The 21496-nt window shown below is 39.5% G+C and overlaps 3 protein-coding genes across 3 annotated transcripts in view; 1 reads left to right on the forward strand and 2 right to left on the reverse strand.

The window, feature by feature from the left end:
- LOC141297544 (dedicator of cytokinesis protein 1-like) overlaps positions 1-4347 on the reverse strand; it is a 26296-nt gene extending 21949 nt beyond the window's left edge. Inside the window, exon 1 of the mRNA XM_073827963.1 lies at positions 4312-4347. Within this exon, the coding sequence (XP_073684064.1) occupies positions 4312-4347 (36 nt within the window). The remainder of the gene's footprint in view (positions 1-4311) is intronic.
- Positions 4348-11841: 7494 nt separating this feature from the next.
- chst3b (carbohydrate (chondroitin 6) sulfotransferase 3b) lies at positions 11842-17232 on the reverse strand. The gene is made up of 3 exons (XM_073828748.1): positions 16932-17232; positions 14081-14233; positions 11842-13609 (listed from the first exon to the last, which is right to left on the reverse strand). Exons 2-3 carry the CDS (start codon positions 14158-14160, stop codon positions 12382-12384), a joined length of 1308 nt encoding a protein of 435 aa, XP_073684849.1. The 5' UTR covers positions 14161-14233; positions 16932-17232; the 3' UTR covers positions 11842-12381.
- A 794-nt stretch (positions 17233-18026) lies between these two features.
- Positions 18027-21295, forward strand: ghitm (growth hormone inducible transmembrane protein). The gene is made up of 9 exons (XM_073828589.1): positions 18027-18136; positions 18435-18581; positions 18712-18814; positions 19109-19220; positions 19551-19692; positions 19899-20007; positions 20225-20413; positions 20502-20673; positions 20855-21295. Exons 2-9 carry the CDS (start codon positions 18447-18449, stop codon positions 20940-20942), a joined length of 1050 nt encoding a protein of 349 aa, XP_073684690.1. The 5' UTR covers positions 18027-18136; positions 18435-18446; the 3' UTR covers positions 20943-21295.
- The last annotated feature ends 201 nt before the right edge of the window (positions 21296-21496 follow it).

Consider the following 21496-nt stretch of genomic DNA (forward strand, 5'->3'; position numbering starts at 1 on the left):
ATCAATCAAGCGACTCTTCACAACGAAAAATAACGTTACGTGCAAAGTGGAATGAAGCAGCGATCATCAGGCAGAGCCAGCTCCTCACTATCAGCGATGAAGCACAGTTTGTTCAGGTTAGTTTCAGTTTAGTGAAACATATGCGTCGCATTACATCTCACACCCAAACGTCACATGTCTTTATGGTTTGTGTGTAAAGCAAGCACAGATTCCGGAAAACAACTGTGAATGAACCAAATTAAACAAATCGTGGGACACATTATGCGTGTATTTACCGGAATCGCTGTGTGAAAGAGGCTGCCGCTGGTCTCTTATATTAACGTTGTTCTGAAGCCTGTGTAATGATCGTAGCCTGACATCTATCGACTGAACAGGGTTTTCTCAGTTTGTTTTCCTGTTGTTGTTGCTCAATGGAATGGATGCGTTGTTGTCTGGGGGTTTGACAAAAGGAGGGTGGGACGTTGGTTTGTGACTGAAGGCGGTGACTTGAGTCGATCGGACGTCACATCGTTACAGAAGTCACAGCTGCTTGTGAAAATGAACAGCTACTTTAAGCAGGCTGTGTGCAGTTTACTGTGGATTGACTGTTTTGAAACTCATATGGTAGTTAGATAGCCCCTAGACCTTAGTTATCATGAAAAAAGCCAGGAAATTTTGATTTTGACGATATGGGACCTTTAAATACAGGATAAATCAATTAAAAGTTCACAAAAGAAAGCTCTCCACATTTCAAACAGCCAATAAGCCTAGCAGATAATTTCCTAATTCTGGAAAAACAACTTCAGCACTCACCAACATCAGGCTCAATGAATTCAAGTGAGTTGCAATCAAGGAACGGGACAGCGGCACATTCAACTCTTCTAAAAAGCTTCTCATCTTACCTGAAATACATAGAATTAGGGTTAATGTTCACCACTCAAAATTCAAAAGTGAAGCACATTGCATTCAAAGCAAATCTCCAGGTACTTAAGAGAAGAAAACATGTTCCACCCAAATTAAATTAAGGCACATCTTTATGATTGGTTGATCTAGGAACAATCAGTAACCATAAATTGCTCATAAAAACACTTTTTTTAAACCAATAAAATTATCCATTTCAATGGACGCAGTGACTGAAGAGGTTAAAAAAAAAAAAAAAAACCACACACAAACTACGTGTGTCACAGTTGCACCAGGTAGATCCAGGAAGACACCGGGAAACAGGACTATAATCAAAGATGATTTAAAGTAAAACAAAAAACTCAAAACGAGGAGCAGACTTGAAACACATAGTAACGTTATCGACTGACATTAAAACTGAGGAAACAAACAACTTTACTAGGAGTGGCAGGGGGTGTAGCAAATTAACAAGACAGGTGAACCAAATCAAAGCTAATAGGGACAAACCAATAAACACAGAACTACAGGGGGAGACAAAAGGGAAAAACCAACTGAAGGCCATGTGAGGGGGGGGGGGGGGCACTGGGAGAACAGAACAAAAAAAAAAGACATAATCCTGACAATGAGTGTTGGACCTTTCCAATTATGTTTTACCACTGTACTAATACTAATTCTGTGAGAACAGTAATGACAGAATTTCTCAAGTGTACATCAAAAACCTATATCATAGGAGCAATTCTGACCTTTGGTTACAATGTGCACAAGAAGTCTTTAAAAAGGCAACAAATGACTAAGACATCTCATCCACCTAAAGTCTGGGGTTCCCCTACTCATCTCATAAAAACTTGTGGACCTGGATCTGTACCTGCAGGTAACAGACTACCCTGGTCTGCTTCTCAAACATTAAACCTAACACTGCTTGATCAGGATGCATTAAAGAATGACAGCAATCCCAGTAGCTTTGTTGGAGACTATGAAATTAATTAAAAGGAATAAATAAATGAGGGCAAGAGTCAAAGCTGAAATTGATTAATTGGCACTTTAATGAGAAAAAAAAAAGAGAAAAAAAAAAAAGTACTAAACTTTTCCTGAGTGGGGTGGGACCGTATAAATTCATGCCAATGCAAGAGAAATGTATGCACGAAAACATCATTAAACACAAATGGTGTTGATAATGCAAAAACAATCACAAAAACAAATGCAATCAAGCTGACAATATTGCTAGAAATTAAGAAAGCCAGCGTCAACACTGGCAAGAAACCAAAACTCCATCTGTGACAAATTAAGGGCCCACAAAAAAAAAAAAAAACCTGGAACACAACAGGCTCAGTCAGGGGTATAGTTCACCTCTGGCCACACAAAACCAGCAGTTTCATTCCAGGCTGCAACTAAGTCAGATTTAGCAGAGTCTGCTTCCAGTTCTCTGTTGGCAATGGCAGATCTCCAGCGAAGACCTCTTCACTTTTAGACTGTCTCTGAGGCTCATCTAGCTGACATGGTCTCCGCTGACATTCAGGGCTCATCTCTGGTGCGGATCCACCCTCTGGACTGGATCCGGGTGCCTGCAGTGACCATCTGGTCTGGATACAGACTAGATCAGGGTGATTACGGTGACCTCGGAATAAGAAAGAAACAGACTATTAGCGTAGAAGCCATTCTTCTTAAGATATAACCAGTACGTTGGAAGTTATGGGAAATGTTCCTGGTTACAGTTGACATAATTAATGGAGCCTAACAACACTTTACTCATTTACCCTTACTTGAGCAAAAGTTAGTTTAATGCAGTAATTGAGCAGTTTTTCAGTAAAAGTATTTTAAGATTATTTTGACCCAAAATGAGGCAATGACAGCATCATGGAGCATTAAACACTTGTGAAGTTCGTTTCACAAGTGAGACAGCTATTGAAAGGACCTAACAGACTACATACTCAATGGACTGTTACATGTCTTTCTCAAGTTTACATTCACTTAAAACCCAACCAACTGAGTTTACGAGGATATCTCCACACTGTGTATTAGTCCTTTCAGATCCAACAAGTCATGGAAGAGGACTCCGTTCAGTATCTCACACAACACAAGTCTAGACTTTAAACCTTTCAAACACAAACAAATTTGAAACCATTAAAATCTCAGAGGAGGGACATAACTGTGATGGCACCTTTTCTAGTACATCATCAAAAGGACATAGAAGAAAAAGACAGATTCAAGAGGAAAAGGTAGATTCAAGTGCTGGTGAACCATGATAAATCAAAACAGCACAAGGCCATATATTACACAGGTTAAATAAAATTTAGTAAAAAACAAAAGACCATAACAATTGACAAAGTCATGAAGACCCCAAAAAATGAAGTGCACACAAAATGCAGAATAAAATGTAAAATGCACAAAACCCTAAAAAGTGGCATAAAACTACAGTAATTATAATGTCCATAAACAACTGCATACAAAAGGCTAAACTGGAAAACAAATGTGAAATAAACAAAACCAAAATGAACAAAGAAAACTGGCTAGGTACAAGACAAATGGCATGAAGGAAGAGGAATAAGACAATTTTTAGAAAGTGGCCAGAAAAAAAAAAGTGACCATTATAAGCCTAGAAATACACTTAGCACAGATGGCACAAGGGTAAATTTAGGAAGAGAGAGGAAAAAAAAAAATTAAAACACAAGACAAAAGTATCTTTGAAACATACAATAAGGCATCAGTGTATAAATATCAGCATAAAATGAATGGGGGGGGAATGAACGCAAGTGTGCTAAAATGCACATGGGGAGGATAATGTATACACAGTGGCACCACTAACAAACAAACTAATCTCAATTTATTAATATTTGCTTAATAAAAATGAATCAACCAGCCCTAAAGCTTTTAAGGCACACTTAGATTACATCTGATGCTTAATTTGTTAACAGTTTGAGCAAACGCTGCAGTGAAGGATGACCACACTCACAGGAACCTGGCTCAACCTAGGAACACATGTACAAATGGACACCAGACTTAATTAGTTGGTATACTGTGAAAGCTCTCCACATTTCCAAAAGGTCACACAGCAAATAAGGATAGAACACCTTGATAATTGTCTTCACCAGATGAAGTTTAACATTGAAACAAAGACAAATGAGCTGCCATCATAGAACAGGACAGCAGGAACACATACAACTTGGGACCCATCGCAAACGTTAAGGTCGCCAACTGTATAAAATTCTAAAGTATTTTTGCACAATACACTTAAAATTACAGGGAAAAAAAAAAAAGGTCATCCAACCCTTCCCCATTTCTGGTGAGAGATCTGAAAGACCTCTTGCAGGAAGTTGGAGAAACAGAGCAGAAAGAGTATTATTGTAAAATGGTTACACTCCCCAGAAAGCTCTCCACATTTCCAAACAAGCCTAGCAGAGCTTAATTCGGGAAAAAGACAATTTTAGCACTCACCAACATCAGGTTGGATGAATTCAAGCGAGCTGCCATCAGGGAACAGAACAGCAGCACATCCAACTCATCTCATAAGCTGCCCACCTTACCTGAAAGACACAGAATGTGACGTTAGGGTTAATGTTAACCACTCAAAATTCAAAACAGATGCACAGAGCATTCACAGCAATTCTCCAGATATTTCAGAGAAGAAAACATATTCCATCCCCACTCACAGTTTTTCCACAGAGTACACTTGTATTGAAGACAAGGGTGTCACTCAGTTTACAATCGTATTCCTGCATTAACACTCATTTTCCTGTTTAAGACTGTAAACCTAATCTGACACAATCTGTATTATATAAAGTGCCATACAAAAAAAGATGACTCTGCACATCCAGGAAAAGTAAAAAAGGTGCTGTGTTTACAACAAAAAAAAACATAGGACTGCATACTTGTGTGGATAGAAGCAGCAACGTGCTGAAACAACATTACAGTTAAAAAAAACAAAAAAAAAACAAAAAAAAAAAAACTAATATTTAGTGCCTTACCTGAAGCCATGATAAGTGAACTTGAGCTTAAGAGTCTCTTGGATCTTCATAAATTAGGTATCATCAATCTAAGAGAAAAAGACATAGGTTTATATTTAAAAGGGACCATACAAAGCATAAAGACAGAAGTTTTTAACAGCAAATTACATCACATGCGATCACAAACTAAAAAAAAAAAAAAAAAAAAAAAAAAAAAACTGTCAGACATTAGATTAATGCTTTGCTTTTAATGCCAATTAATTCAACATTCAAGTGATCAACCAACTAAATCTTGATTGTGCACATGGCTAATTGCATCTCTGCTCCCTTATTAACACGATTGTAGGCCTAGACACAATCGTGGACACACTCTTGATTTACTCATCAGTAAGGGTCTAAACATTTCATCCACTGTTATCAAGGATGTAGCACTATCTGATCACTTCTGTATTTTCTTTGATATATTGATCTCTGCTAGCACTGAATCTAGATCTGTCTCTGTCAGAAAGAGATGCATTAATGATAACACGAGTGTGCTATTTATGAAGGCTATATCTTCAATGCCAAGCATTTCTGCAGAGTCTGTTGATCTTCTTCTGGAGTCCTTTGACTCAAAAGTTAAGAATGTCATTGATGACGTCGCACCTGTAAAAATCAGAATTTCTGAAAAACAGAAATCGCCGTGGAGAAAACCAACAGCAGTACAGAGTATGAAAATACAATGCAGAAAAGCTGAGCGGATGTGGCGAAAGACGAAACTTGAAATTCACTATAGCATCTATAAAGACAGCCTTCATGCTTTCAATGTTGAACTAGGTAAAGCTAGACAAATGTTCTTCTCAAACCTTATAAACAGGAACTTAAACAACACTCGCACTCTTTTTGCTACCGTAGAGAGACTAACAAACCCCCCTAGTCAGATCCCTAGTGAACTGCTCTCTGACAGCAAGTGCGATGAGTTTGCTTCCTTCTTTTCTGAGAAGATCAATAATATCAGAAAGACAATTAGCTCACCCTCAAGTTATACAGAGGTCAGACAGATTCGACCGCAATTTTAAAAAGTCATTATGTCTACTTTTGAAGCAATCGATAGCAACATTTTGGAAGAAACAGTACAGCACCTCAAATCGTCAACCTGCCACCTCGACACACTTCCCACATCTTTTTTCAAAAGTGTTCTTAACTGTTTAAAAGCAGATCTCTTAGAAGTGGTGAACACTTCACTTCTTTCTGGGACTTTTCCAAACTCCCTGAAAACTGCAGTTGTTAAGCCCCTTCTGAAAAAGAAAAATCTTGATAACACCATATTGAGCAACTATAGACCAATATCAAATCTTCATTTCAGAAGCAAGATTATTGAAAAGGTTGTTTTCAATCAGCTAAATCACTACATAAACTCAAATGGATACCTGGACCATTTCCAATCTGGTTTCAGACCACGTCATAGCACAGAGACAGCGCTCATAAAGATAATAAATGATATTCGCCTTAATTCAGATTCTGGCAAAATATCAGTGCTGGTATTACTAGATCTCAGTGCTGCGTTCGACACTGTCGATCATAACATTCTTCTAGATAGACTGGAAAACTGGGTCGGGCTTTCTGGGATGGTTCTCAAATGGTTCAGGTCATACTTAGAAGGGAGAGTCTATTACTTAAGTATAGGTGAGCATAAGTCTCAGTGGACGTCCATGACATACGACATACAAAGAGAAAGAACCAAATTGCATATCACAGCTATGCAAATGATACCCAGATTTACCTAGCCTTATCGCCAAATGACTACAGCCCCATTGACTCTCTCTGCCAATGCATTGATGAAATTAACAGTTGGATGTGCCAAACCTTTTTACAGTTAAACAAGGAGAAAACGGAAGTCATTGCATTTGGAAACAAAGATGAAGTTGTCAAAGCAGTAACTAAATCAGCATATTATCATCTCAAAAACATTGCAAGAATTAGATGTTTTGTTTCCCGTCAAGATTTGGAGAAACTTGTTCATTGCTTTATCAGCAGCAGGGTGGACTATTGTAATGGTCTCCTTCCCAAGAAGACCATTAGACAGCTGCAGCTCATACAGAACGCTGCTGCCAGGATTCTGACTAGAACCAGAAAATCAGAGCATATCACACCAGTCCTCAGGTCCTTACACTGGCTTCCAGTTATGTTTAGGATAGATTTTAAAGCACTTTTACTTGTTTATAAAGCACTCAATGGCCTAGGACCTACATACATTGCAGATATGCTGAATATAAACCTAACAGACAACTCCGATCACTAGGATCGAGTCAGTTAGTAATATCAAGGGTTCACACAAAACAAGGGGAATCCGCTTTTAGCTATTATGCCGCCCGCAGTTGGAATCAGCTTCCAGAAGAGATCAGATGTGCTAATACATTAGCCACATTTAAATGCAGACTCAAAACTCATCTGTTCAGTTGTGCATTTATTGAATGAGCACTGTGCTACGTCCGAACAGATTGCATTATTTTATGTATAATCATTTTACTGCATTAATTAATTTTAAATCATCTTAAATGTTCTTACATTTTGTTTTCATTGTTGTGATTATTATAAATTTGTATGATTTTTATGCTATTATGGTTTTAATTCCTTTTATGTACAGCACTTTGAATTACCATTGTATGTGAAATGTGCTATATAAATAAACTTGCCTTGCCTTATTTCTAGTCACTAAGTACATGGCATCACTATCTCAAACATGCTTTAAATGACTTACACTGCCCTCTATCCTGCTCCTCAACAACTACTGTACCTAACACTGGTTCATCAAAAGGCTGCAGTCTTACAACGTTTAGGGAAAACAGCTCAACCGAATGAATAAAATGCATAATGGAAACCAGCAGTTAAAGTTCAGTTTCAACTAGTTCAGTTTACTGAAGACATGTTTTCCACATTTCAAAAAGACTAATGCAAATAAGCCAAGAAGCGTGGAGTGCACTAATATTTACCTGAATAAGGCTCACGCCATCAATGCAAAAGATAAGGGCACACCCATCTCCAAAATCCCAGCTGACCTGAGGACAATATAGTACATGTAAAGTTTAAATGGATCTTGACTGCATGAAATTCAAAAGCAGTCATTTCAATTGAAGATTACATTTCCAGATAAGAAAAAGTAATAATAAAAGAAAGTATAATCACCATGTCCTCTGTGTACACTGTGGTGCCCCATCTATATGATCTGAGCTGAGCTCAAGCTGTAGTGGATGGGTACCTGCAGGTCACTCATTCCCTGTACTACTCCCCAAACACTCAACCTTTGATCAACCAAACCTATATATACGTTGAAGAAAGCTGATATTTCATCACCTGCTCACAGAACACTCTGTAACCAGAAGATACAATTGCAGCTTTTTGGAGAAATTCCAAAACAGTAATCCATCCCAAGAAAAAGGCAGAAAACATTAGCACAAGGTAAGCCACAAAATAGAACCTGCAAAAACAAACTAATACTGCAGCACAGACACGGACCACAAGGTACATATATACAGGTGAGCTAAGCTTGTCAGTTATACACAGCTGAGGGTAATGAAACAATCATCATTGCAAAGGGTGATGGGAACTGAAGTCTAGAACAAACAGACAATGATCCTGAAAGACTGCCCTCTGGTGGCTGTCATAGGCACACCAGCTGACAGCTGTGACAGACCCAGTAAAGACACCAATATGAACAAAGCTGTAAATATTGCAGGGGTCCCTTTCATGTAATAGAAAACTAATGGCAATGGAGTTTGGAAATCTGTAGCATAAGACTTACAGTCAAGGAAGCACAATTACAGCACATTCATCTCCTCCAAGTTCAAGCCTATTTTCAGTCTGATGTTATGATACTATATTATGACTGCAAGCTGTCCAAAGGTTTGAGCAGTAAAAATCTGGATGACATCACACTGCTTTGGTGGGGTTTTTTAATGGAAAAAAGAAAGAATGATGTTGTTTACAAGCAAGACACTTAAGACACTTAAAAGAAATTCACTCATACAATCAGATAAAGGTATGTTAAAATGTTAAACACAACACAATTCACATTTTCAATTTGCTGAACACAAATAAAATAAAAACTATATAGTTTGAGTATCATTAAGTGTTAAGCCTGTTTACTTTATCCACCTAAAATGGCTAGTATTTCAATATCCCTTACAATTTCTACAATCAACATTTGCAAATAGAAGCACTACAGCAGTCAAATTAATTTCCAGGCCAAATTAAACATACCTGAAGCAGCTAATTAAGGTCCTCAGGATATGTACAATCTTCCAGGCAGGTGTGTTGAAACCGAACCCTGTATGATGACGCTCTCCATGAGATGGACTGAAGACCTGTATGAACATTACTCACAGACAGTCAAAGGAACGGTTGGTAAACTATCTCAGCTATTTTGACATGAAACCATTTATTATCCAAGTATGGATCAAGTCAACTAACTCAATGTATAATCAATGTCATTTTCAACAAGGGGGTTCTTCTCATTTCTTTAATTGTCCATCTTCGTCAGAAAATGGTCCTGCTAAAATCTATTACACTTTTTTGGTTTTGGAATGTTTATTAAAATACTTTAATAATCTTTAATATCTATGCATTTAAGTATGGTCACTAAGCACAAAAAGCACAACTGTATTTTGATGTCATACACCTGTCTGTGCTGCGCCGCTTCACGTCAAACATAGCTAATGTTAGTTTCAGTGTCACAGTCTTCACCAATGTGCAGTCTCATCAAAATTTCTAAATATATTTTAAACATTAAAATGTCAGTCTTTACCAATAAGATGGTTTGCATGAAAACTCAACATTGTATCAGTGTCACTTTGCTATCTATTTTTAAATATTATAATAAATACATGAAACTAATGACTAAATGATAGGATTCCTTAGGTTGTGACTCAGACTCTGGCATACCTAGCTGAGTAACTTTATTCCCTTCTCAGCAAGATCTTCAGTTTGAAGACAACCAAATCACAGCAGCACAAAGACACATTCAGAGCCTCATGTGGATCATGCGATGCAGAACATCACATGAAAATAATCTGTTCTTAGGCACGCATGAAGAAGTTGAGTTTAGATCAACATTGAGCAAGTCTCTTTGCACAGACTCTGTTGGAGCTACAATAAGGGAGTAAATATTGTGAGTGTTGGTTCAGTCCAAAGACCTTTACAAACTCTTAAAAGTCATAACATTGATTCATTTAGAAACTTTGACAAGAAAATAGTTTGGGTTAGGATACTGACCCTAGCTTTAGTTCTTTTCTGAACATGCCGGATTCAATTGGAGAAAGATCAGTACGCATGTGGAATAGACAGACTAAAGATGAAATGCTCAAGAGGTTGTGTTTTTCCTGTATTTTAAAAAATCTCCTTGCTTCCATTTTCACTAAACTCAGTGTTAGTCAAACAATATCTGATGTCGGTTCACTGACTGTGGGCATGAAGGAGCCACTAACACACCAACCAGCGGCACTGGCATTTGCCACAAACACAAAGAATGTGAACTGTTTGCAGCAAAATCTATTCTGAGCATAAAGACAAACAGAGAGTCTGTGAATTTGTGACAGTGGAAAAAAACAGCACAGCCACTTTAAGTGAAAAGGAGGCAGCTATAAAAATGCCTTGAGATGCCTGAGAGGAGGTAAACACAACTGCAATTATAAACAGAACAAAATGATGTTGATGGATTGTTATTTTAATAATCTAACCCACACCATTGCCTTTGGCTGGTTTTGATCTTTGGTTGGTTGGTTGCTTTAGCCTGCAGACAAAAAATGTAAAACCAGGTGAATCTGTTGTGTCGTTTATATAGTCACAGTTGAGCTCAGGTACGTGTGGCTATTTTCTCTCTATGCTCTCTCAGTGTTGTTGGTATAGCCGAATGTAAATAAGTTGACTCAGTGATGTAGAATAATATTTTTGACCTGAATAAAACCAGTTCATTTAGATGTTGCCATTTTTAGTGCACTGATGCAAAGAGGTTTGTATTACAGCTCTCTCATTATCTGATGTGGTGGTCTGGATGCAGGGTGGAGCTTAATGGCCTGATTTTACTTGCAAGGAAAAAGGGGCCTCTGAGACTGTGGAAAGCGGTTGGGCTCTTCTATATTTGCTTTGACCATATACACATGCTCCACCCTCGTCACACAGCCCACACAAACCACGCAGTTCTTTCAGACCTCGAGAAGCTTAAAAGGTCCTTGTGCTATAACTTTCTTGATGCGAGATGCTCTCATATTTTGTCACATAGGCTGTAGATCATATCAAAAGCAGTCGTTTGAGATCACGTATGTTGCACCTAAGCTAGCCTATCTGCACACGCGGAGCATAAGCGCTGGACGTGAGGTGAGCGAATGCCTCTGAAGGCTCTTGTGCTGCGTGTGGGTGGGAGGGTGAGGTTAGTTTGAGTAAATCGGTCTGAACCACATACAGGAGGGGTTCTGCGCAAATGAGCATGTTGGAGTTTCACTGGCACTCTAAATAGCAGATGGCACAGTAATAAACGCAACAGCTGATTAGCAGCTGCTACAGCAAGCAGGTTCTTCCTCCTCGAAGGCAGGACAATGCTAAGTGCTAGCACATGGTGTGGATGTGACCCAAGAGAATGGGACACCAAAAGCACAAACAAATGACAAACAACATTTGGTCAGAGAGATCCTGTACTACTAAATGTTTCTGGGCCATCATTGAGGTTTATGTGTATTCCTGGACTGTAGACGCTAATTAGTGCTCACAGATTTAGATGCAACTTAAAAACTCAGAAAACCCTTCCTGCATATTCGGATTCATGGATTCTTTAGCAACAGCTCTGAAAGAGATCTTTGTCCATTTCATGCACTTTCACAGGCCCACGTGAAATCTGCACTTACAGACCAGCCGTCAGTCTCATGTTCTTTGGCTTATTTAGTATTTTTAGACCTTAGCTATCACTCAAAGTACAAATAACTAAAAAAACCTGTTTATTATTTGATTGATAATCTCTTTAGAACACAGAAAACACATCTTGAATTTTAGGTTAGGTTAAGTGAAAGTTTATTAATCCCTGTATTTTAAAGCCTGTATTACAAGAGACTATGGGTTCTTCATAACAAACTGGACAAACGGAATATAAATATAATCATAAAAATGATGATTTTTTTTTTTTACAAACAGCCCTTGTCAAATAAGACAATATATTAAATCTATGGAAATGTAGATATTTTTTCCATGTATAATTAAGTTTAATTCCTCCTTTGATATCGTTCAGAGAGTTCTGCAATCCAGCTGCAGTAAGAATATCTGAACACACAGAAGCAGCTTGTCTCTCCCCAAACAAATGCACATACAGTACAGTATATACAGTCAAGAAGACTTCAGACACCTGCAGTCCCAAAGCAATTCCTCACTTCAACTTGATTATATTGTCTACTTTTCAAATGAACTTACTGGCCATTTATCAAAAAAATAAAATCATTTTTTATTGTTCAATACTGCTTCAGAAGCTATTAAAGTTTTCGACCATGTCACACACTAGTTCATGAATATCATCATTCTTCTTCATGACGTATGTGTAGAATCATAAAAATGTTTTCTCCTCAATCAGACTTACTGATTTATCAGTCAACATGTCTTTGTTCTCTGCAAACTTGTATCCAAACAGAGTCATGGTGGGGCCACAGACTTTCTGCACCAGCTGCACCAGTTTGTAGGGAATGCTGAACCTCCATTTCTCCACCTGCTCCGAGGAGTTTTTCTGGGTGGAATAAACTCCACTGACCTCCTTAGATGCCCGAGTATTTTTTAAGATCCACTCTTCCACCTTTGCAGTGAAGGGAATGCCTATAAAGTCATACATCTCTGCAGCTTTGCGCATGGGGAATCGCGCGATGTCCTCGTAGCGCACTAGCATGTAGCGTCCGCGAAGCCACGGCGGCTGCTTCAGACCGATCTCGGCGGACATGCGGATGTTATCGCAGTTCCCTTTAAGTTTTCTCACTTCATCCTCATCCACCGGAAGGTCTCCGTCCACGGCCCACCTCTTCCAGACGTCGTACTTGCTGGAGAAGGCGACCATGCGTGAGGCGAGAACGGCGCGAGGGTCCCTGACCAGCTGGATGAACTTCATGTCCAGTCTGGGATCTTCGGCCAGCGGTCGTAACGTCTCCAGCTGCCGCACGCGGACGGACTTAATCGCGCGATGCTCCTTCTGCGTGCAAGACTGAGAGGCCAGCGTCAGGTTGAGCGGTCCGCAGCGCCGCACGCGGCAGTGGTAACGCTCGAATACTTTTCTAACGAACGGCGTGCAGACGGGATCTTCGCACAGCGAGCGGCTAGACTCGCGACGGAAGAGCGCAGCGGTCACGTGATCCTCAGGCGGCGGCTCGATGAAGCTCTCTAGCAGGGAAAAGTCACACAGGAACAGCTGACGCAGAACGTCTCGATACGCCGGCCCGGCGACGGTGGCGTTCGTCCCGCCGGTCTCCACGGTTAACATGCGCTCCACGTGCCACAGCGGCTCGAACAGGTAAAACATATTGGAGCCCTGCTGGTTAAAAAATTCACCCACGAACGAGGAGCCTGTGCGAGTCGTGGCCAACAGAAGGATGTGTTTCCGTCCTCCGGCTGCAGACGCCGGCGATGCGCTCTGCTGGATGGACCGAGTCCAGTTCTCCAGATGATGATTCACGTGTTGGTGAGACGAGAGGTCAGTCGACACATTGTGTTGCGCAGCAGTCAAGAGAGATGCGCTGAGCAGCAGCAGCGGGGTCAGCGGGGTCAGTTTTGGGCTCAGTTTATCAGACACCCTGAAAAAGACAGAAGACAGCGTGAGCAGAACGACAGTCACACAACAGAGTGGATATTACTGCTAAAGGGTCATTTCACCCAAAAATGATCTGTTTTTTCCTTCAAATGTGTATGAATTTCCTGCTTCTGCATAACACACACACAAAAACAGATGTTTTGGGGGGTGTCCCTAAAGTCAATTTTTTTGGTTCCCAACCATCTTCAAAATATCTATTATGTTCCACAGAAAAAAGAAAGTCATATTAATGGAACTATCCCTTTAATGTCCCATCTCTTCTCAAAGAAACAATTTCTGTATAAACAGAAATTTGTATACAGCAAAATGAATAAGACAGTCAGCAGCACACCAGACGAGCTTTGATTTTATGTTTTCTGACTGTAATATTCCACTTCATCACTAAACTGAACACAAATGTGTCACACAGACATAAACAGAAATAAACAAAGAAGAGAGTGAGAAAAATGCCTACTTTGAAATTATGCTGTTTTCCTTTTCTATGATGACCAGAGCCACAATAAAGATGACAGAAATGGTGTATTTAATACGCATTCTTGTGTGTGATTGAGTTCAGCGGGCGATTCACTCTTAGATCATTCCTTCATCTTTTTCCTCAGACTGGACTCTGAAATGAAACACACACATGTGACACATGAGTCATGACAAACACAGTAATACCACGCAGATCTTAATTTATTCCTCTATAAACTCTTCAGTTCATACCCACATATACATAATCTGAATCAAAAGTATTTACTGTTTTATAGCATGTTCATAATCATTTATTTAACCTAGTGAGATCCAGTCTCGTTGCAGTTGTGTATAGTCTGTGTTTTGCTTACATGTGCTGTCAGTAGTTACTGTAGGTAACTGTTTAGGTCTCATATGACTGTAAGATAGGAGCATAGTTAGTAGCATTCTTTTCAATGTTTTCATAAATGTTCTGAATAAATCTCTGGATGAGGCAGAAAAAGACTAATCAAACGCAAGATAAGTGGATTGTAGTTTGGCTGTGCAGTGATCCTGTGAGCGATTATAGGAATCTGCTAAGATCACTCATCAGTTCGGCTTCATTTCTATGCTGTTTCTAGGCCTGTACATAATTTGAGATATATGTAGAGCACAACATGCTGTGAGAACACTTAGTGAAGTTTGCTCTGCAAGTAGGAAGATAAAGCAGTACTAATAATAAGTGGTTCTTGTTTTAGTAAACACCACTAATCATCACTGCTGTGAATGATGTGCAGTACTGACACTACAGCAGAGGGTTCAAATTAAAAGCTAAAAACACTAATAAAACATAAAGACAATGTATTCACAAGCAAAAAACCTCTGCCTTAATAATTAACATAAACTAACAATCCATACTACCTGTGGTCACAATCTGGTCATTCAAATAGTAGAGTTACTTTAATTAAACCACACTAAAGATGAACAGCAAAGTAACCGTTTGTATTAAAACACAACCAACATTTATTAACCATTAACAAATGTCAATTAATGCTGTAAAAAATTATATTGGTAACTAATGTTTACAAATAAGACCTTATTGTGCCTTCAGCAATAAAAACTTTGAGAAATCACTTTCAGAAATGAGTGCAGTGATTAAACTTATTATGGTGTGAAAAATACCTTTACAGTTAAAACAAATACTTTGATGAAGAACATTTAAATCTGAAGATTTCTCACAGAAACTGATGAAACTTTTTTGCTGAAGCTGCAAACAGACACAGAACAATAAACATTCATTACACTAAACAGCAACTGTGACGGAAATGTTGCCCTAAAGCCACAATACAGCTAGAAACCTCTACAGTTTGAGCTGGATCTTTATATTTTATGTGTCTGCACATAGATGGAGTACATTTGCAATTATACTGGCGATAAAAAACATGTTTGGCAGCCGAGATCACAGGATCATCCAGACACATTATATGTTCAGACGGAGTAAATCCTCTGTAGTCTGTTATCTGGAGAAATAAACTTGACTCTGTAAGATTCTAGTTTCAGTGATGACAACTAGACAGCTTTATGAACATATCAGAACTGAGATCAAAACCAGCTGAAAGTACATTCATGGTTAGTCATTTTCTCTCATGAAGAAGCAGTTTAAAGGATTCCTGTCAAAAACATTGGTGAACGGAGAAAAGCGGACATCGGCACTAAAACACAACCGTACAGCATCACAAACACACAGTACAGCAGTGTGTGTCAACAGTACGAGTAAAACAGTATTTAAATGAGGTATAATTAGGGTGTCATTGGGATTTATGATCCGGAGTAATAGACGAGCAAACTTTCAAAGCCATTGAAATATTCCAGACTCTCACCTTCAGGAACATTAGACAAGCAGTGCTCCAGTCTAAACCAGGGATATTTGTGAGCCTGTAAAAGTTGGCTTGTGTCAGATAATTATACAGTAAGGTAGGAGGCTGGAAGAGAAGCTGTCCGGCTAGCAGATGGTGGTTAGGAGACAAGTTCTGTCTTGCACTGTTAACGTGAGCCACAAATTAGATTAAGAAAACCTTTACATCACCACCAAAACTCTGATCAAATCACTTTACGACGTATTTAGCCGTGCGAACGCTCATTTTCCCACGCTGTCTCTGTTACTCTTTACATCTCTAATCATCGAACCAAAACCTGAACTAAGTCAAGTCAAGTCAAGATTATTTATACAGCGCTTTTTACAATACAAGTTGTGTCAAAGCAACCTTACAGTATTAAAATAATAAAGTAAAATGTCAATAATAATGCACTAACTGAACTAAGCTGCACCATAAAACCAAATCTAAAATGTTCCCCCTTTTCTATGTTTTACTTCTTATTTATTGTAGATAATCACCTCCAGTCACACAATAATCAAAATACAATATTAACAAAACAGAAAATCTTGACGTTATTCATGGTTTGGTTTAGACTGCTTGTCAAATGTAAAACAGCTAAGAGCTGTGCTTCATCTGATCATCTCACACTCGTGTCACATTCCTCACACACACACTACAGAGACAGCACACACTCCCTCAGTAAACAGCAGCACTGCATTTGATCAGAATCATTTAAAGACCTGTGAGAAAAACATGAATCATTTCAGCAAATCTCCAGTAAAGGAGCCTTCGCCAAATCACTGTCCAATCCCTGACAAACACGAGATGATCATCTGAAGATTGGATTGATGGAGATGCATCAATACACTGATTCACTTACAATCACATTCAACAACTATATCAGCCAATGACTAACACATACGAACTCATTCATCATTATTTATAAATAGCACTGACTAAACGGAATAAAATAAAGCATTGCTGATGATACTGTACCATAATATTTCCTTGTAATTTCGTTCCCTCGTTCAGTTGATTTGAAAACACAGTAAAATCCAGATCACGGTGTGTAAAATTCGATTTTCAATAGCTTTAAAAAATTGGAATCCATCATTTAATAATCATTCGCGTCCGGCTCTGTAACACATTACAAATATTAAATCAAGCACTGACCTACACTAACATCTGAAACTGATCGGGAATGCAAATAAAACTCACAAATATAATATATGGATGGATCGAAATACATTGAGTTTTAAAAGCAAAAGTGCTCGATAGACTATGATGCTCCTCTCATCCAGCGACTCTGAGTCTGAATCCAGAGAAACACAAAACACCGCCGGAGGGTCACGTGTGCCGTGACGTGCGCGCCCCCGCGTCTACGCCAGCGCAACATTCGAACAAACATAATAATTAAAATAAACTAAAAAAAACCTAACAAACGCCACTTGTTATTTTATTACCTTCTTACAGGAGCACAGAAACACCGCAAATGTACTTATGTATTTTCTCCTAGAAATAATAACTAATTCACTCATTGTGAAGGCATAATGGAATAATGAAATGTTTATTAGAATAATGTAATAGCACTTACATTATGGAAGAAAGTAAGGCTGCTCGCTCCAAAAACATTTTTCAATATTATATTATATATGAAGTTTAAGTACTAAATTTTATTTAATTTAATTATATTTACCCTACTTGTCTCATTTAGCGAAAAACAAGTTATTTAGATTCGGATGGAATACAAAATTGACAAATTACTTTGTAAAATTTGTTGGAACGATATGGCTGTTTGCTTTGTTTATTATAAACGATCAAAACATTTATTTACTTATTTATTTATTATGACATTGGCTATTTATAAATAATTTAAAATGTATTATTGTTCATTCTTAACGGTATCAGTCCATTACTTTATTTGTTTCTTTAGTCTTGTTGTTTTAGTATGTAAATAATAATAATAAAAAGTACAATAAAGAGAAGAAACATAAATTATTCAAATGCTAACTCTAAAAAAAAGTTGACAAATGTAGAACGCTTGCCCAAACTTAAGTTCAAACTTCAAGACCCATAATGCATTGCGTGTCGGTCGCCGGCGTGTGACGTCACTGTGAGGAAGGTTCAGGAAAATGTTGTTGCGTCAGTGGTGAAGACGCATCTCAAAGGTGAAACTAACGTTAGATAACTAACCCTAACTGGTGAGTTTTACTTCTATCTATGTGTTATGTTTTACAGTAGTGTAAGTGTAAATGTCGCTCTATATCATTATTCTACATGCGAGTCATTTAGTCAAATGTGACATTCCTGAACATCCTCTGCGTGTTTATGTTTCTGTAGTTGAATAAAATCGTCTTCTTCTCGTGTTTGAATTCTTGTTTATGCAGAATTCCAGCTGTATTCACTGTTCTTCACGCGAATGATCAAGTGTCTTTGGTTTACTGTTTATGAGGTATGAATATTGGCTCTAATTGCTGTGTTTTTACATGATGGACACAGTATTGGTCAGTGATGTTGGTGTCACGTCTGTCATGCCTGAGGACCGTCTCTGTGCTGGGGCTCCGCTCGGCTCTGTGTCGGGCTCCCGGCGGCCTGCGGAGTCCAGCCCTGCTCAAGTCCAGTCCACCCCTGATCAGACCACAGCAGGTACCAACCCTCTTTCCTCCTGCTGATGTAAACATGATAAAAGCCACACTGCACCTGCGTGATCATTTTTCATGTGAACAGTGATATGCCAGTAATGTGTGGCATTGTCTTTTATGTTATTTTCAATCAGGGTTATTCCACCAAAACTAGACTGGGATTCCGCCGGAGCAAGACTTCCAAAGAGCAGTTTCAGGAAAAGGCGTTTGAACCCGCTACAGACACCGCAATCAGAAGTGAATTCTGTTAACACACCCTTTTATAAACATAGTTTTCTCCACATTTAATAATTGTTGTAAAATGATTGTTTTTGGCACCGTTCTTATCCGTCTCGGTGATCCGATCATGAGATGTGTCAGATGAGCGAGTTCTGTATGCTGTTTACAATGCTGAACTAAATAAAGTAGGCTACTGTTCACACCTGTATCTGGTGCTTGTGATCGGATCACCTGTGAGGTCAGAACGTTGTGTAATAAGCGCATGCTTGAGATATTGATATTTTAAAAACATTCACGATGCTGCATTTACAGTTGACAGCATGGGCCGGATCGTCCTGGCAGGAGGTGCCGCCGTCGGTTTGGGAGCTTTATGTTATTACGGCTTAGGGATGTCCAATGAGATGGGAGCCATCGAGAAAGCAGTGTAAGAATCGCCTTCACATCAAATAAAGGCTAAAAGTCATTATGCCAGCAGCACAAAAGAAATCCAGCTCACCTGTGACCCGATTGTTAAGAATGAACTTGAAAAAGTGTCTGTTGAGTTGAACTACAGAGGCTATGACGTTTGAGTTTTATAATGCGCCGGTGAAAAATAACAGCTTCATGGTACGGTAATGTCGTTCACGAGATCTGTTCAACCGTGAGCTGGATTTAATGCGACTGGCGATCAAAATAAATATGTGCTTACTGTGCAGATATTCTGTTAGAGCTCATCATCTCCAGTGCCCGATTAAGACTGAAGCTGTGTTTACAGGATCTGGCCGCAGTTCGTGAAGGACAGGATTCACTCCACATACATGTATTTCGCGGGCAGCGTGGGTCTGACGGCTCTATCAGCATTAGCCGTCAGCAGGACGCCGGCGCTCATGGGACTCATGATGAGGGGCTCCTGGCTGGTACGCGAGAGATCCCATGAATAAACAACATTTTATACATTCCTCTTAACAACAAACATTAGTGGTAGAACATACTGTGAGGCATCTAATAATTCTGTTCTGTATTATAGCATACGGTGGTATATTAATGATTGTAATGATCTGGCTCATAGTTTAATAATCACATTGACATTTAATGCTGTGACAACCTTGTTATCCATCCACAGGCTATTGGCGCCACGTTCGCTGCTATGATCGGCGCAGGGATGCTGGTGAGGTCCATCTCGTACGAACACAGTCCGATGCCAAAACACCTGGCCTGGGCTCTACACGCAGGTGAAGTGCTTTCACGCACAAACATGAGCTGCAGCTTTAACTGACCTCTAGAGGGCACTGCAGTCTGCGTTTGCAGTTCTGCTGGGTTTGTTTTCCTTTAGTTGAGCACAGCTGAACATTTCGAAGGCTAACACATGCTCTCCCGTCAAATGTTCAGTTCTGTGTGTGCAAACCAGCAGTGCTCTTGTGTTCATGAAGTGGTGTCTCCTGTGTGCAGGTGTAATGGGAGCCGTTATCGCGCCGTTGACTCTGTTAGGAGGCCCGCTGATGGTTCGTGCAGCCTGGTACACAGCAGGCATCGTGGGCGGTTTGTCGACCGTGGCCATGTGCGCGCCGAGCGAGAAGTTCCTCAGCATGGGCGGCCCGCTCGCCGTGGGCTTCGGAGTGGTGTTCGCCTCTTCTCTGGGTGAGACCATCTTACGTTCGGCCGCAGATTGCGTGTCTGTTCAATCGGTGACTTTGCAGGAGTTTGATCTGTTCTCTCCTTTCGAAAGGCTCCATGTTTCTGCCCCCCACCTCGGCGTTCGGGGCCGGCCTGTACTCGGTGGCGGTTTATGGAGGTCTGGTCCTGTTCAGCATGTTTCTGCTGTACGACACACAGAAAGTCATCAAGCGTGCCGAGACGCACCCTCTTTACGGCGTTCAGAAATATGACCCCATTAATGCGTAAGTGTTTTCGGTGGGCAAGAGGAAGCTAACATTTTTGTTTTTCGAACATGACTTTATTTTAACTAAGAGTAATGTTTTGTTTTATTGTGTAATGTAAACGTGCAGCAGACGACACGCATGACTGCTGGCTTGTGTTTACATCACTGCATGTTCTCTCTCTCTGGCTCTGCTCTTCCAGGTGTATGGGCATTTACATGGACACTCTCAACATCTTCATGCGGCTGGTGATGATTCTAGCCAACGGCGGCGGAAACAGAAGGAAGTAGCCATAAGAAGACATGACACTGGACTGGAGAAGAAAATCTACATAAAATGTTACTCATTTGTTTTGCATTTATTTGTTTAAAACCAGAAAAAAACCTTTGGATTGCTTTCAGCAGAATTGCGTCTCAAGCATATCACGCAGTCATGTTACTGTGTCTTATTACGTAATGGGTAAATGCAGATCGTTATATTCAGTTCCACAGCTGGTGAAATTAAAGCAAATATTTTTGTATATTTATTTAAGAAAAGACATCACAACCGACCTGTTGCACATAAAACGCTTGTGACACTGTGATTCTTGTGTTCTTGCAGTTTGGCGCTCATGGTTCAATAAACTTCAGCTGTATCTAAATTATACTAGATCTTGAGAGTTTATTGCTTTTGATCAGACATTAAGCACCATTTTTCTGACATTCACCAACATTACTCAGGAATGTTTTTATCTCTGGCACCAATAAAGCTGAAGACAATGCGTTTCAGAGCAGAATGGCGTTGAATAAGCAGCTCATGTTGAGTCCTCCTGAAGACAGACTTAAATTCAGAAGTGCTTTCAAAA

This window comes from Garra rufa, chromosome 22 (assembly GCF_049309525.1).
Source record: "Garra rufa chromosome 22, GarRuf1.0, whole genome shotgun sequence".
NCBI classification, from domain to species: Eukaryota; Metazoa; Chordata; class Actinopteri; order Cypriniformes; family Cyprinidae; genus Garra; species Garra rufa.

Bases quoted from the DNA above. Each gene is read 5' to 3' on its own strand.
- chst3b (XM_073828748.1), bottom strand. From the start codon at position 14,160: ATGCGTATTAAATACACCATTTCTGTCATCTTTATTGTGGCTCTGGTC. The intron at 13,610-14,080 runs GTAGGCATTTTT...TGTCTTTTTCAG, and splicing joins GAAAACAGCATAATTTCAAA to GGTGTCTGATAAACTGAGCC.
- ghitm (XM_073828589.1), top strand. From the start codon at position 18,447: ATGTTGGTGTCACGTCTGTCATGCCTGAGGACCGTCTCTGTGCTGGGG. The intron at 19,221-19,550 runs GTAAGAATCGCC...CTGTGTTTACAG, and splicing joins GGAGCCATCGAGAAAGCAGT to GATCTGGCCGCAGTTCGTGA. The intron at 20,674-20,854 runs GTAAGTGTTTTC...CTGCTCTTCCAG, and splicing joins AAATATGACCCCATTAATGC to GTGTATGGGCATTTACATGG.